The sequence below is a fragment of the Ictidomys tridecemlineatus genome, chromosome 1 (assembly GCF_052094955.1).
Source record: "Ictidomys tridecemlineatus isolate mIctTri1 chromosome 1, mIctTri1.hap1, whole genome shotgun sequence".
In the NCBI taxonomy this organism is placed as follows: domain Eukaryota; kingdom Metazoa; phylum Chordata; class Mammalia; order Rodentia; family Sciuridae; genus Ictidomys; species Ictidomys tridecemlineatus.
In genome coordinates, this window is record NC_135477.1 from 254,007,363 (window position 1) to 254,019,751 (window position 12,389).

At 43.3% G+C, this 12,389-nt stretch overlaps 1 protein-coding gene across 12 annotated transcripts in view; it reads left to right on the plus strand.

Annotated features, from left to right (window-relative positions):
* The window catches only part of Ctnnd2 (catenin delta 2), an 849,641-nt gene that overhangs the window by 462,415 nt on the left and 374,837 nt on the right, over positions 1 to 12,389 (plus strand). For all 12 annotated transcript variants that reach the window (XM_078018082.1, XM_078018095.1, XM_078018091.1 and 9 more), the window contains one exon: positions 6,049 to 6,604. In XM_078018082.1, coding sequence (XP_077874208.1) covers positions 6,049 to 6,604 — 556 coding nt within the window. The remainder of the gene's footprint in view (positions 1 to 6,048; positions 6,605 to 12,389) is intronic.

Below are 12,389 nucleotides of genomic sequence, written 5' to 3' on the forward strand. Positions count from 1 at the left end.
ACATATTAGTTTTTACCAAAACCAGGACCCTCAAGAGAATCACTAGACAAGCACTTGATGATTTTATTTGGCTATCTCCAAAATCAAACTTTTTTACACAATACCAGTTTCTTCCTTTGGAAATAAAGGGAGAAATTCCTTCCGAAGACTGTTGCAAAGAGAATTTACCAAATCATGTGAGCAACAGTAGTCGTGTGGAAGCAAGTTTACTAAACCCCAGCAGTGATGGGGAGACACGACTTATTTGGGGATTCAGATCCATTCTAATAGAACATTTTATGTAAAACCCAAATTAGGTGGCTACCTTTGGAGTTGCCTTTCAAAGTTGTGAGAGTGGATGGCCGTGTCCACATCTGATAGATGTGCCCTAGGAAAGTGAAAGGGCTTCTCAAGAACTTAAGTTAGCGCATAGACATGGCAGCCCTAAATCACATTATCAGGTCACTGCCAGTCAGAGATGTATCTCTTTGAAGACGTCATCCTAGGGCTCTGTCTTTTCATACTCAGAACTTACTCCCGCCGCCTTCCTAACTCAGGGCAAGAGTGCACTTCAGTCGTCCTGGTTACTTTCTCTCCACCACTTAAACCTTGTGGCCACTGAAGCCTTCCACATCAATGCAGTTCCCTCACACCCCAAACCCACCCACTCCTCACCCCCTAGGGGACACAAGTCTGCCCAGCTGTTCCCAGGCTTTCCTTTGAGATGTGCCATACAGTTTTTCTTCTCATGGCCTGAGCCTGCCCATAGCACTGCTGCCAATGGTGACGCCATCTTCGATGGAGAAACACATCATTAGTGACAAGTTTGCCAGTCTGCTGTAACCAAGGAAAATGGGAAGGGATGAAAACAGTACATGAAGGAACAGACTGCTGATCAAAAGTCATTAAGTGTGGCTTTGGGAAGTCCATCTAGGGACTCCAGTTCCCCATTCTTGACATTGTCGGCCTGGCTGCCGAGCATTCTGGGCAAGCATCCCTGCTGTCCCAGAGTTAGGGGCCCTGATGACTGTTTCAGGAAACTTGGAAGGTCTTAATGCATCTTCACAAGACCTGCTCGTAAACCATGGATCTGCTTTATAAATGTGTTTCTGCTTACTGACATGGCTTTCTTGTGACTGGAAGTCAGGATTCCTTAGAGATTTCTGGCTGTCAAGTTTCTTGTTAACTGGCAGCAAGCATTGAGTTTTTTCTTTCTTTTTGTTTTTTTTGTTTTGTTTTGTTTGCTCTGCCAGCTCTCCAAAGAATGAGGTTTAAATAAGTTCCCAGGTTCTGAGAATTTTCCCCTTCTGACCTCTCTGCCATCCCTGCTCCTTTTGTAGAAGACACAGCATGAAGATCAGGAAGCAACTGTTTTGTTATTGAGGCCAATATGTCTTTCTGTTCCAAGGGCACCATATTCTCAGGGACTTGTTCTTACCCAAAAGAACAGTGCCATATTTGTGAGCAATAAAGTATGCCGCACAAACAAAACTCCAACAATGCTAGGGCTCCAAAATAACATCAAAACAACATACTGCACAGAAGAGAGGCACTGAGAGCTCTTCAAGCATGCCCCTCATTCCTGCGTGGGTGAGGTCTGCTCTCGTTGGTGGCTTATTGAGTTAGTGATCGAGCATGCAACTTGAACACTATTAGTTAATGGCTGTTGGGAATGTGTGTACATCGCCTAACTTCCCATTTCAATTTTTTTTTTTACTACATTTTGAATATACATCCTCCTGTTCATCAGCTTGATAAAATACATACAAATATATCCCATGATTGCACAAGAGACTGCAATGTACTACTAGGTGACACAGATACACACAAATACACACATGCAAACATAGAATATATAAATCACAGCCATAGAATACCCTAAATCTGACCCCTCCTGAAAGTTACATGCATACAGGTGAAACATTTAACTGGAGATTCAGCGTGTGATTCAAGAGCTGTGATGGGTTAATGTTTCACAGTTTTCTTGATAAATTTCCCATAATGGCAAGAAGGAACGGATCTACCTTGAATATGCTCTAAACTCAGCCTATGAGAAGCTATTAAATCAGAGTCTTGACTTGCCAGGGTAGCTTGTGTCTGAATGTTTTGCTTCCTTGTCAGTTTCACAAAGGTGGGCCCCCCAACACCCCCATTTGAAGGGATGGGAAAGACAAAGTAATCTTTGGCTTGAGACTAATCCAAAGAGCTGAGAATAAAGATACCAACTAGAATTATCCCTGCCAATAGACCATAGTATGGAGTCAAAGACAGTATTAGGGTCAACCTGCTCCAAGTATTTCTAAAATTTGCTTATTATCTTTCTTGTAAGGGCTTCATCATCAATAACAAATTGACTTCAATTCTCATTGCATTATACATATACATTTCCAAAAAACCTAGGGAAAGAGTGCAAAGTAATCTCAAAAAGAAAAAGTGAAATTTTACCTGAATTTCAACTTTAAAATTAGATTTACATTTTTACCCTATTAACACACTTTTGAGATTGAAATAAACCTCTATGACAGGAAAGTGCATAAAATTCTACATGTGTTGAAATTGATTTATAGTATTTCCGATACAATAACAGATAGAAATAAACCATCCCGTGGATTGTGCTGCAGTCCGAAGTGCTGCCTGTATGTCACAACTGGCTGAGAGTTACTAAATGAAATTACATAATGAAAGAAAAAAGAAGCACACAAGTGGAAACTGGCCCCTAAAAGATTTGTGGTTTTGTCCAAATGACACCACAGAATAAATTTTTCTGTTTAACCAAAGAACGATTCCAAGGCACATAAGCCATTGAAATGGAGTATAGCACCCCTGGATTATTTATTTATTTTAATTAGGTTTATATGAAAGCAGAATACATTTTCATTCATTGTCTACAATTGCAGCACATCTTTTCATTTCTCTTATTGTACACGATGTAGCGATGCACCATATGCACAGTCATACATGTACCTAGGATAATGATGTCCATCTCATTCCACCATCTTTCCTGGCCCCAGTCACATGTGGTTATGTAGATGTAAGTTAATTAAAATTTAGTGCTTACTAAAATTCAATTCTTCAGTTGACTAGCCCCATTCCAGGCACTCAGTAGGCCTGTCTATCCAGCTGCTGCCATACTGGAACCTAGAAATTTGGAATCTCCCTCAGGCCTTGAGGTTGTTCAGATATCTCCCCGTGAGACTGGCATCCTGGGAAAGCTCTTTGATTGATGTTGACTTTTTAGACAAATAGATTCAGGAGGCTTTTTTAGGGTTCTGTTTTAGTGCCGAAGTGAAAACTGCTGCTTACTCTCTTAAAGATATGTAACATTTTATTGTTTTTATAATGTAAAAAAATTATTGGAAGAATTTCACCAAGATCACACAATATGTAAAAGTGTTTTGCAATGGCCTCCATCACTTGTCAAAATATCTGGATCTAGTGTGGCGCTTCTCAACTCTTCTACAAATTTGGGGATGATACAAGGAAACTTTGGAAACAACAATATTCAGCAGGTTTTAAGACTCTAAGATTAGAAATTCCAACAGAATAAAAGAAAAATAATTTTTTCTGTGAATGTATTCAAGGTTTTCCTGGAGCACAGATATTCTAATATTGAAATATCATGATAAATGCTGACTTAGTAATGTTTTAATTTACATTACTGTTAGTGTTTATTTTGTTCATAATTATGCTATTTGGTAGTAGCATCATTAGTGCAGTATAAAGAAGTTATTAATGTTATATATCCAAGATACTGCAAAAAGTGTTTGCTTTGTTATAAGCAGGGACTTCTCCTTGATCCCTTTGTGTTCTTTTATCCTCCTGTAGGAAGGTCTTTCAGAAATTCCTGTTGGAGGCTTTTCTGTCGCTTGCCAGCTAGGTTCTGCATGGTTGAATGTTGCTGAGGACCCTCAATAGAGAACCCCAGTAGAGCTTTAGAAGGAAAAGCACTGTAGCTTTAGTGGAACTTTTCAGACCAGCAGCGTCTCCCTTCTGTGGGATATTGTTAGAAGTGTAGACCTTCTGGGCCCACTCCAGACCCTCTGAATCAGAATCTCTTCTCTCAGTGGTTTCAAACTTTGTTGATCACAGTAATTACCTGGAGAGCCTGTTAAAGCACAAATCCCTGGCGCTTCCCCTGAGTTTTTGCCCAATTCAAAGTATGGTGATGCCTCTGTGGATTAGGCGCCTCCCTTTGAAAACCACTGCTCCAGGGAGAACTAGTTCATATTTGGAATCACCTGGAGAGCTTCCCAAATGTGTGATGCTTGGGATTCTGAGTTGAATGGCCAGGGCAAGTCATAGGTATTGGTACATAAATATATATATTTTTTTGTATTAACTCCCCTGACAATCATAATAGGCAGCCAGGTTTGAGAAGCCCCATCTATATATTTCATGCTCAGAAGTTCTACTGGGAGAGAAGCTCTGAGCTTCTCCAGGTAATGCTGAACCCTTTCCCTGGGGCTAGGGGGAGCACAGGAGTTCTGCACAGATTGTGCGCCAAACTCTACACATAAAATCCCTGATTGCAAAAGGCCTGGGACCAGCCTTATAAACCACTTTTTCATTCATTTCACAAATATTCCCGGATTCTCTGCCATGAATCAGGCCCTGTTCTGGTTGCTGGAGACACTTCCATTTTACTTCCACTCCTACTGTTAAGCTCAAAATAGTTGTATGGAATAATGCATTTATGAGAAAATATTTAATGATCCTATATAAGTAAATACATATAAACACATACATACACCCACATGTTGTAAAAAGAATGTCTTTCAACAACAGGTTCATCTCTCACTTTACAATGGTCTTAACAGAGGATTTCGATATTGTTCAATTAACTCCTCAATCTTCAATTGTATCTGACATCCCAGATACAATTTGGGAAACTGTGTATGTAGGAATGAAAGTGCCCAGCATATCACTTGCCAGTTGTTATCCCCAAAGGGTGGACAGCTTAATTGAAACTTTTAAGGGACAGCATCTGCTCATCTGTCCCCCTTTCCTCAGCTCACAGCTCTCTCCTCCCCACCCAAGCCACACTCCTCATTGCAAACCTTCCTTCACAGCTTCCCTCTCACTCTTTGTATCATCTTACCCCCTTTCAACACCAGTGGACTCCCAAAAGCGCCCTGCTCCCCTGGGGAAAGCCTCCTGCCCAGAAGTAGTCCACAATGCAGTGTTTTCATTCGAATGCAAATTTGTCTCTGGACCAGATTCAAGGAAAGTGCTTTCCCCTCCAACTGTCTTCCCAGCTCCACCCCAGCCCTTGTGGTCTTTTGTGTTGTTGTAAATAAATGAGAGGCAACTGGCTTTCAGTTGGAAGGCACAGCTGCAGGGGGGCTCTTAAAAGGAGCTAGATGCTGGAAGATTTGGAGCCCAGTGTTAGAATCTAGAAAAGGGAGGCTTTTGAGGCTTTTCCTTTGCAATTGCTGTGACTTGTCTAGAATTTTTTTTTCTTTTCTAAATACTGAAAAACTAAGCATATTTCTCTAGCTCTATATTTTTGCTCCTCCTGTAACTTTTCTTGTCTTAAAAAAAGAAGAATCCATTCAACAGTAGCAGCAGAATAAATCCTAAGTATGTTTATTCTTGATGTCTTCCAGATAAGTATGCAACTTGGCCAATTTTGGAGGTTGAAAGTGTATCCTAAGATGATGGGGTGGGGGCGATATTTAATGCCTGAATTCCTCAGTAAAAATAACAGATTGGGAGTGCATTCAGGGCGATCACGATTGCCCTGTTGAGTGGCCTTTGAAAACCGTTATGTGGCTTATGCCATGCCTCTTACTCCGGAAGCACCCCCAAATGTAAGCAGACACATGTCTCCTTAGCCAGACGTGACTCCCACCCTCCCGTCAGCAGGCCTTTGCTAGCTGGTGTCTTTCTGCTGGGAAAGGAACCTGCTTGGGAAGATTAGGGGGCGTGAGTTCGCATCTCAGTGCGGGCGCACGCAGCCTGGCTCCTGAGCGCTCAAGGTGCCCAGTCCTGCTGGGGCCGGCCTGGGCCGGGCGGGCCTTTTGCTTCTCCCTGGCTAAGCGCGCGTGTTCTCTCCTCTCCCGGGCACAGGGCACAACGAGCCGCACGGGCCACCTGGCGGGGCCTGAGCCCGCGCCGCCACCACCGCCACCTCGGGAGCCGTTCGCGCCCAGCCTGGGCAGCGCCTTCCACCTGCCCGACGCGCCGCCCGCCGCCGCCGCGCTCTACTACTCCAGCTCCACGCTGCCCGCGCCGCCGCGCGGGGGCTCCCCGCTGACCGCGCCGCAGGGCGGCTCGCCCACCAAGCTGCAGCGCGGAGGCTCGGCCCCCGAGGGCGCCGCCTACGCCGCGCCGCGCGGCTCCTCGCCCAAGCAGTCGCCCAGCCGCCTGGCCAAGTCCTACAGCACCAGCTCGCCCATCAACATCGTCGTGTCCTCGGCCGGCCTGTCCCCGATCCGCGTGACCTCGCCCCCCACCGTGCAGTCCACCATCTCCTCCTCGCCCATCCACCAGCTGAGCTCCACCATCGGCACCTACGCCACCCTGTCGCCCACCAAGCGCCTGGTTCACGCGTCCGAGCAGTACAGCAAGCACTCGCAGGAGCTGTATGCCACCGCCACCCTCCAGAGGCCGGGCAGCCTGGCAGGTAAAGGGCGCACGGTTACCTGGCGCGGCTCACCTGAGCGCAGTGGTGGGGGAACTCGCAGGCTTGACGCAAGCCACCTGGCTTGAGTGAAAGTCAAGGTGGGCGTGTGTCGGGGCCAGTTTTCACTCTTTGCTGGATATTGACCATCCTAGAATGAGTCCCTTGGTGTCTTCCTACAGTGTACCTATCAGTCACTTCTCACTTTGGAAGGAATGTGGTCTCTCAGTCTCTAGCATCTGTCTCTCACTTTTCTGTTTCCTCTCCCTGGTTTGAAGACTAAAGTATGAAAACAAGACAATTTTAGCAACGAAGTCACATAGACCTGTTGATTTTATCTAGGAAAAAAGCAAAGCAAGGAACAATCACAATATTAATAGAAATGTCCCCAGTTGTCTATGTCTACTTGTTGAAGAAAGTAAGGGATTTTCCCAGAGCAAACGTTCAACTTAAGTAGGTTTCAGTGTTAGAGTAAAGTAACCAACAGCAAAGTACCTTCCAATCCCTACCTGCCTTTTCTAGGAAAGGGGAGGGGGCGCTGGGGGAAAAGAAAACTGCTCTTTTCTGCCAATTCAGAGGTGACATTTCTGTGGTGGTTATGCCCATCAGAGACTAGGCTGAGCGTGTGCATCTCTGCTGTTAGCACCATATGCTCAGCCTGAACAGGCACTGTGATTGAAAGACTAATGCTTCTCTCCTAAAACACCTGACAAGGAACCTGGATTTATTGCTGATTTTTTCCCTTATAGAAGTATTTGGTAATTGTGTCACTCTAGTAACAGATGCTGTGCTCATATGTTTCCTTTCTTGACACAAATAGATGACTGGGAAGATAAATAGGATAAAAAAGGAACTTGTTGCAGGCACCAGGCAGGTGGCCAAAGCCTTCTTTAATTCAGCACAGTAATTGCCAGTGTGGACTGGCCTGGCTTAACAGGATGCCGGCTGCTATTTGCTGCCCCAAAATTATGCTAGGTATGTTTACTGAACTGAAAATAATCTCTCTCACTCACAGCCTGTCCCATAAAATAGAGTTTTGGTGAAAGATAATCATTAATGCCAATCCAGTGCTAGAAACAATATTTCAACAGTTGTAGAGATTCCAAACTGGTTGGAAGAGGCATCTAGAAAAGAGGTACCAAAACTTGGTTTATGTAAGTTTATAAAATATTTTTCTAGATATTGTCAAGGAGGGGGAAGGTGGGACAGCTGTAAGAGATGAAAGTTTATGACACCCTCCCAGCTACTGAGAGGGGAGGAAAGAGGCTCAGGGAGTCCCAGAGACTTATAAAGACCATTTCATTTCCTGCATTTACCAGGTGAAAGAAATAGGAATCTTAGCTTTCATCTCTTCCTCCCACTGGTTTTGTGTGGTGGATATTTGCATATCCCACTATATCATTTCCATGAAAATAGGGAGTGTGGCCACATGGCTGATTACATTGAGTGTGGAGGAGAGGATGAGGGAGTGGGAATGGAGTAGCATAGCTCCTTATATCATTGACTTGAAAGAGGGTTTTAAAATATATGCATTGTGAAAATAGCTTGAACTTTATTGTCTGCAATGGGTGTTTTGTTTGCTGTGTGTATGCACATGTATGTGTGTATCTGTGTATATCTGTGAGTATCCACGTGTATGTCTTTGCACATGCATATGTGTGCAGTAGGTTGGTTATGGGTAAGGAAGTGTTCTTGGCCAGAAAGAGAATTCTAGTTGACCAGCACATTCCCGTGTGCCTTCACTTCTCTCCACATTTCCATCTGTTCCTCAAATTTTCTGGCCATATCTCATTTTTGCTACCTGGTGAGAAAAAAGAAATCCAATATGCCATTGAAGAGTCTTAATTTTAGAGCTACAATGGGCAGTTTAAATGTTTGCATTTCTTTAACATGCATACTTTTTAAATATTCATCTAAAGTTTTTTCTTCATGCAATTTGCTGCTGGTTGTTTTTGAGTTGACAAATATTCTATAACACTGTACTTAGTTTATATAAGATCATATGTTGCTCAGGAGAGGGATAGGCAATAGACTGATGGTATTGATGATACCAGGAACTTTGTAGCCTTGAGACTCTGTGCCTTCATCCCATTATGTGTGCTAGAGAACATTCCAGGCAGTATCAAGTTCAGAGCCACCCAGTTTGCTAATTAAAAGAACACAATGATGTTGAATTGAAAAACCACTTTTGTGTTTATAGGGTTGTGTTTGGGGAGATCTGTCACAGGTAACTAGGAAGTGTGAATACATGATAGCAACTTTCCCTAATGATTCATTTATTTCATAATTTTTAACATGTGTCTTTTATGTACTTCCATTGATGTAGACCCTGGAGATACAGTATCAACTGAAACCTCTGGCCTTGGCAAAAACATCACTAAAATAAATACTTTTGATAATGTGGTCAGCAATGTGTGGCTTCGTAGGGTGGCTTTAATTACAAGGTAACTTTTGAGTCTGTTGTGAAGAGGTGAGTGAGCTGGCCCTATGGATATCTGAACCAAAGGAAAACTAAGTTTAAAGGCTCATAAATGGCAGTATGTCTGGTGTGTTTGCGAAAGAAATAGGGGACACGGGGTAAAGACATGACAATGCTATGAAGTCAGGAAGCTGGCCCCTGGGATGGGGGTGGAAAGCCAGATCAGGAAGCCCTTGAAAGTCTTGCCAAGGACTTAAGGATGCTGGCTGTGCTACACCCCTGGGAGCCATTGAGGATTGCAGCAGAGACTGACACGTCTAACATAGTTTTTAAGTGGCTTACTCTGGCTACTGCATTAAGAGCAGATTTGGCTATCAAAGGCAAAATCAAGGATGTAAGTTGGAACTGGTTGCAATAATAATTATGGGGCAGGCCAAGGTGGTTGTGTTGGGGGTGATGAGGAACTGTGCAAACATACATGAGCCTACAGAATTTTCTCATGGACGAGGTGATGATGGTAAGGGAATTGATGCCTCCAACCCAGAACCAGAAGAATGAAGTTGCTGTTGACTAAGTTGGTTGGGCTGCCCTGCAGAGCTGGATGTGTTGGGGGATGATGTGATACATACTGAGATCCCAGTATTGACAGCTGTCCATCAGAATCAAAGTGCACTGGTCAAGTTGAGTTGGATCAGAGTTTTTTTCAAGGAACTTGCTTTGTTTAACTGCAGAATTTCCAGAGATTAGAAGTTCTGTCTGAGGATCTCAGTCATCAGTTACAGAGGGCACTTGGTCAGGAAAGACTCTTCTACATTTTCTGTTAGCTCTTCCTGATGGCCAGACTTTATAAAGTCTGACTGGAGATTTCAGAGTTCTAACTCTCTGGGGAAACACCACAGTCGAGATTAAACCTAGAAAAGTGTAATTTCTCAATTACTGGAGTCAAAGATCTCTCTGGAGTTTTGCTTTTTCTTTTCAGTAGTTTTTCTTTTCATCAGACAGTGGTGTCTGTGTTGAAACCCACTTGGCCTTCTAAGAACCCCTAAAATCAGGTAGCATCTCCTACAAACTTGTTTGCCATTGATTCATTATAGAGAGGGCCATAACAGTATCTACTCATAATTTAGAAATAAATAAGGTCATGTGTATGAAGTGTGTGTACATTTTATGTTTCAGTAATAGTTAACTTGCATTTTTTGACGATGTTTACCAACCTTGGGTGTGCAAGGAAGAAGTAGTCCACCTTTGCTTTAGGTACCAAACAGGTTCATGAGTTTCAAAACATGCAACTTTCTGTGTTGGACATACAAAGATAAGGGAGGCATTATCCCTGTGTCCCAAAGACCTAATTCCCATTTTTAACCAAATGCAGACTGGGACAGAAGTTAGTTACTAGGGAAGCACCTGAGGAGGCATCCAGGTGTGCCCAACAAAGCTTGCTTCAGGCAGCAGTCCCAGAGCTCAACTGAAAAGAAGCAGCTGGTGAGCAATGCAGCTGGAATCAATTCAGAAAAGTTGAGGTGAATGTGGTAAGGGGCAGCAGAGAGATGACCAGCAGATCCATCCGTGTTTCTTGAGCAAAGATGAGTGGCAATGGCTTGTGAGAGACAGAGGCTCAAGAGGAGTTATGGGCAGTGGATCCACACTAGAGGGTTTATAGGGCTTGTAGTATCCTCTTTCCACAAAGTAGGGAGTGACTCCATTTGCATATTAAAAACTTCTCAGAATGGTGCCCAAGATGGATATACAGAGGGAAAAACAAGTTAGGGAAACAGAAAGCCATCCAAGTAGCCCTTTTCTGCCTCTGGATGTATTTACTAGAACTCTCTTTCATTTGTTTTGAAATGGGAGAATTCAACAATCACTTAAAAATGGTAGAGGAAGAAGGGTAGACAAAGGACCTAACCTACTTTTTATGTTGTTCTCTGGAGCCAACAGGTTGCCTGATTTTAAAAATTGATTAAGTTAAATTTATTCATTTTAATGAGTGAGTATTTAATAATGAATAAAACTATGTCAAAAACGCATGGCATTGTAAAACATTTGCTATGCGCCAGGCACTATGCCAGACACTTGCAAACTAGGTCTCATATGGTTCTCAATCATTTAATGAGATAAGTATGTCTTTTTCCTCATCCCATGGATGTAAAAGCTGAGTCTTAGTAATTTGTTCCTTGCCCAAATTTACTTGTCTGGAAGTGCGATCTAAACTTAGATCACTTTCAGTCCAGACTCACCATAATCTTAAATGCATATGATAAACGAATATATGGAACATATTTTTTGCATCAGTGAAGAAAAATACCAAGGATGCAGAAATATGACATAAGTTTTTTTTTAACATATTTAAATAGCTGGTGACTCTGAAGAAAGCAGAAGCATTTCAAAAACATGTCAACCTTCTATCAAGTGTGACCTCAGTACCAATTTTTGTTTGGTTTTTGAACACAATGATAGGATTCTTTCCTTTCTAAGTTTAGAGCAAAATTAATCCTGTTAGAAATAGAAATCTGAGTTGTAAATATGAATTAAAGTTGTCAAACATCAGAAAGCCTGCTTGATGAGAACGAAACGTCAGTCCTTAACCCACGATTTCAACTAAAATTGGCCTAATATGGAGGGCTTTTGGTCAAGGCATGTCCATCTCCAGCCAGATGGACCTAAAACTCAGTATTTAGAATGGATGCACTCTGAACCCTGACTTCTGAATATGTGGAGATTTCAGGTCCACTGCCTGCCTTGTTAAGGTTACAGGGTGCCTTATGAGGAAGAAAAGCAACAAATGCCTAATCCTGCACGCAAGCCTTGCCCTCTCTGCAGTCAGGTTCTCAAAGGGAACTTCACTAGCTCAGGTGACCAGCAAGTCTGCATGACACTCCTGGGCTGCATGAACGTTCTGCTCCACTGTCACATTAAGTCAAAAACAAAGAAAAAGAGAGCAAAAGTGAAATGAACCCCAGCTTAGTTTTACTAGGATACAAACCAGCTCCTAACCTTCCTTTGCAGGTGGTTAAGCTGACTGTCTCTCTCAACAGGACCTTTCAGAGGCTCTTTGGAGCAGGACATCACTGGGGAGCTCTCCAGGCACAGAGACCCATTGTGTCCCCCCTGGCCAGGCATCTCTCCTCACCCCTTCCCCAGACACTCCTGCCCCAAGGGACCAGCCTGTGCCCAGGCCATCTTGGAATCAATGTTGAATAGATCTTTCTCCTGCTTCCCCGTCTATTTGGGGAAGGCAGGCTGGTGTCCACACACGGGGCCCTCTCCCACTTCCCCAACATCTATTCTTCCAGCCATTTGCCTTCTAGGATTCTGTACCCACATTTTATAGCAAGGAACCTGTGGTCTGATCTCTCATCTCCTCAGGCT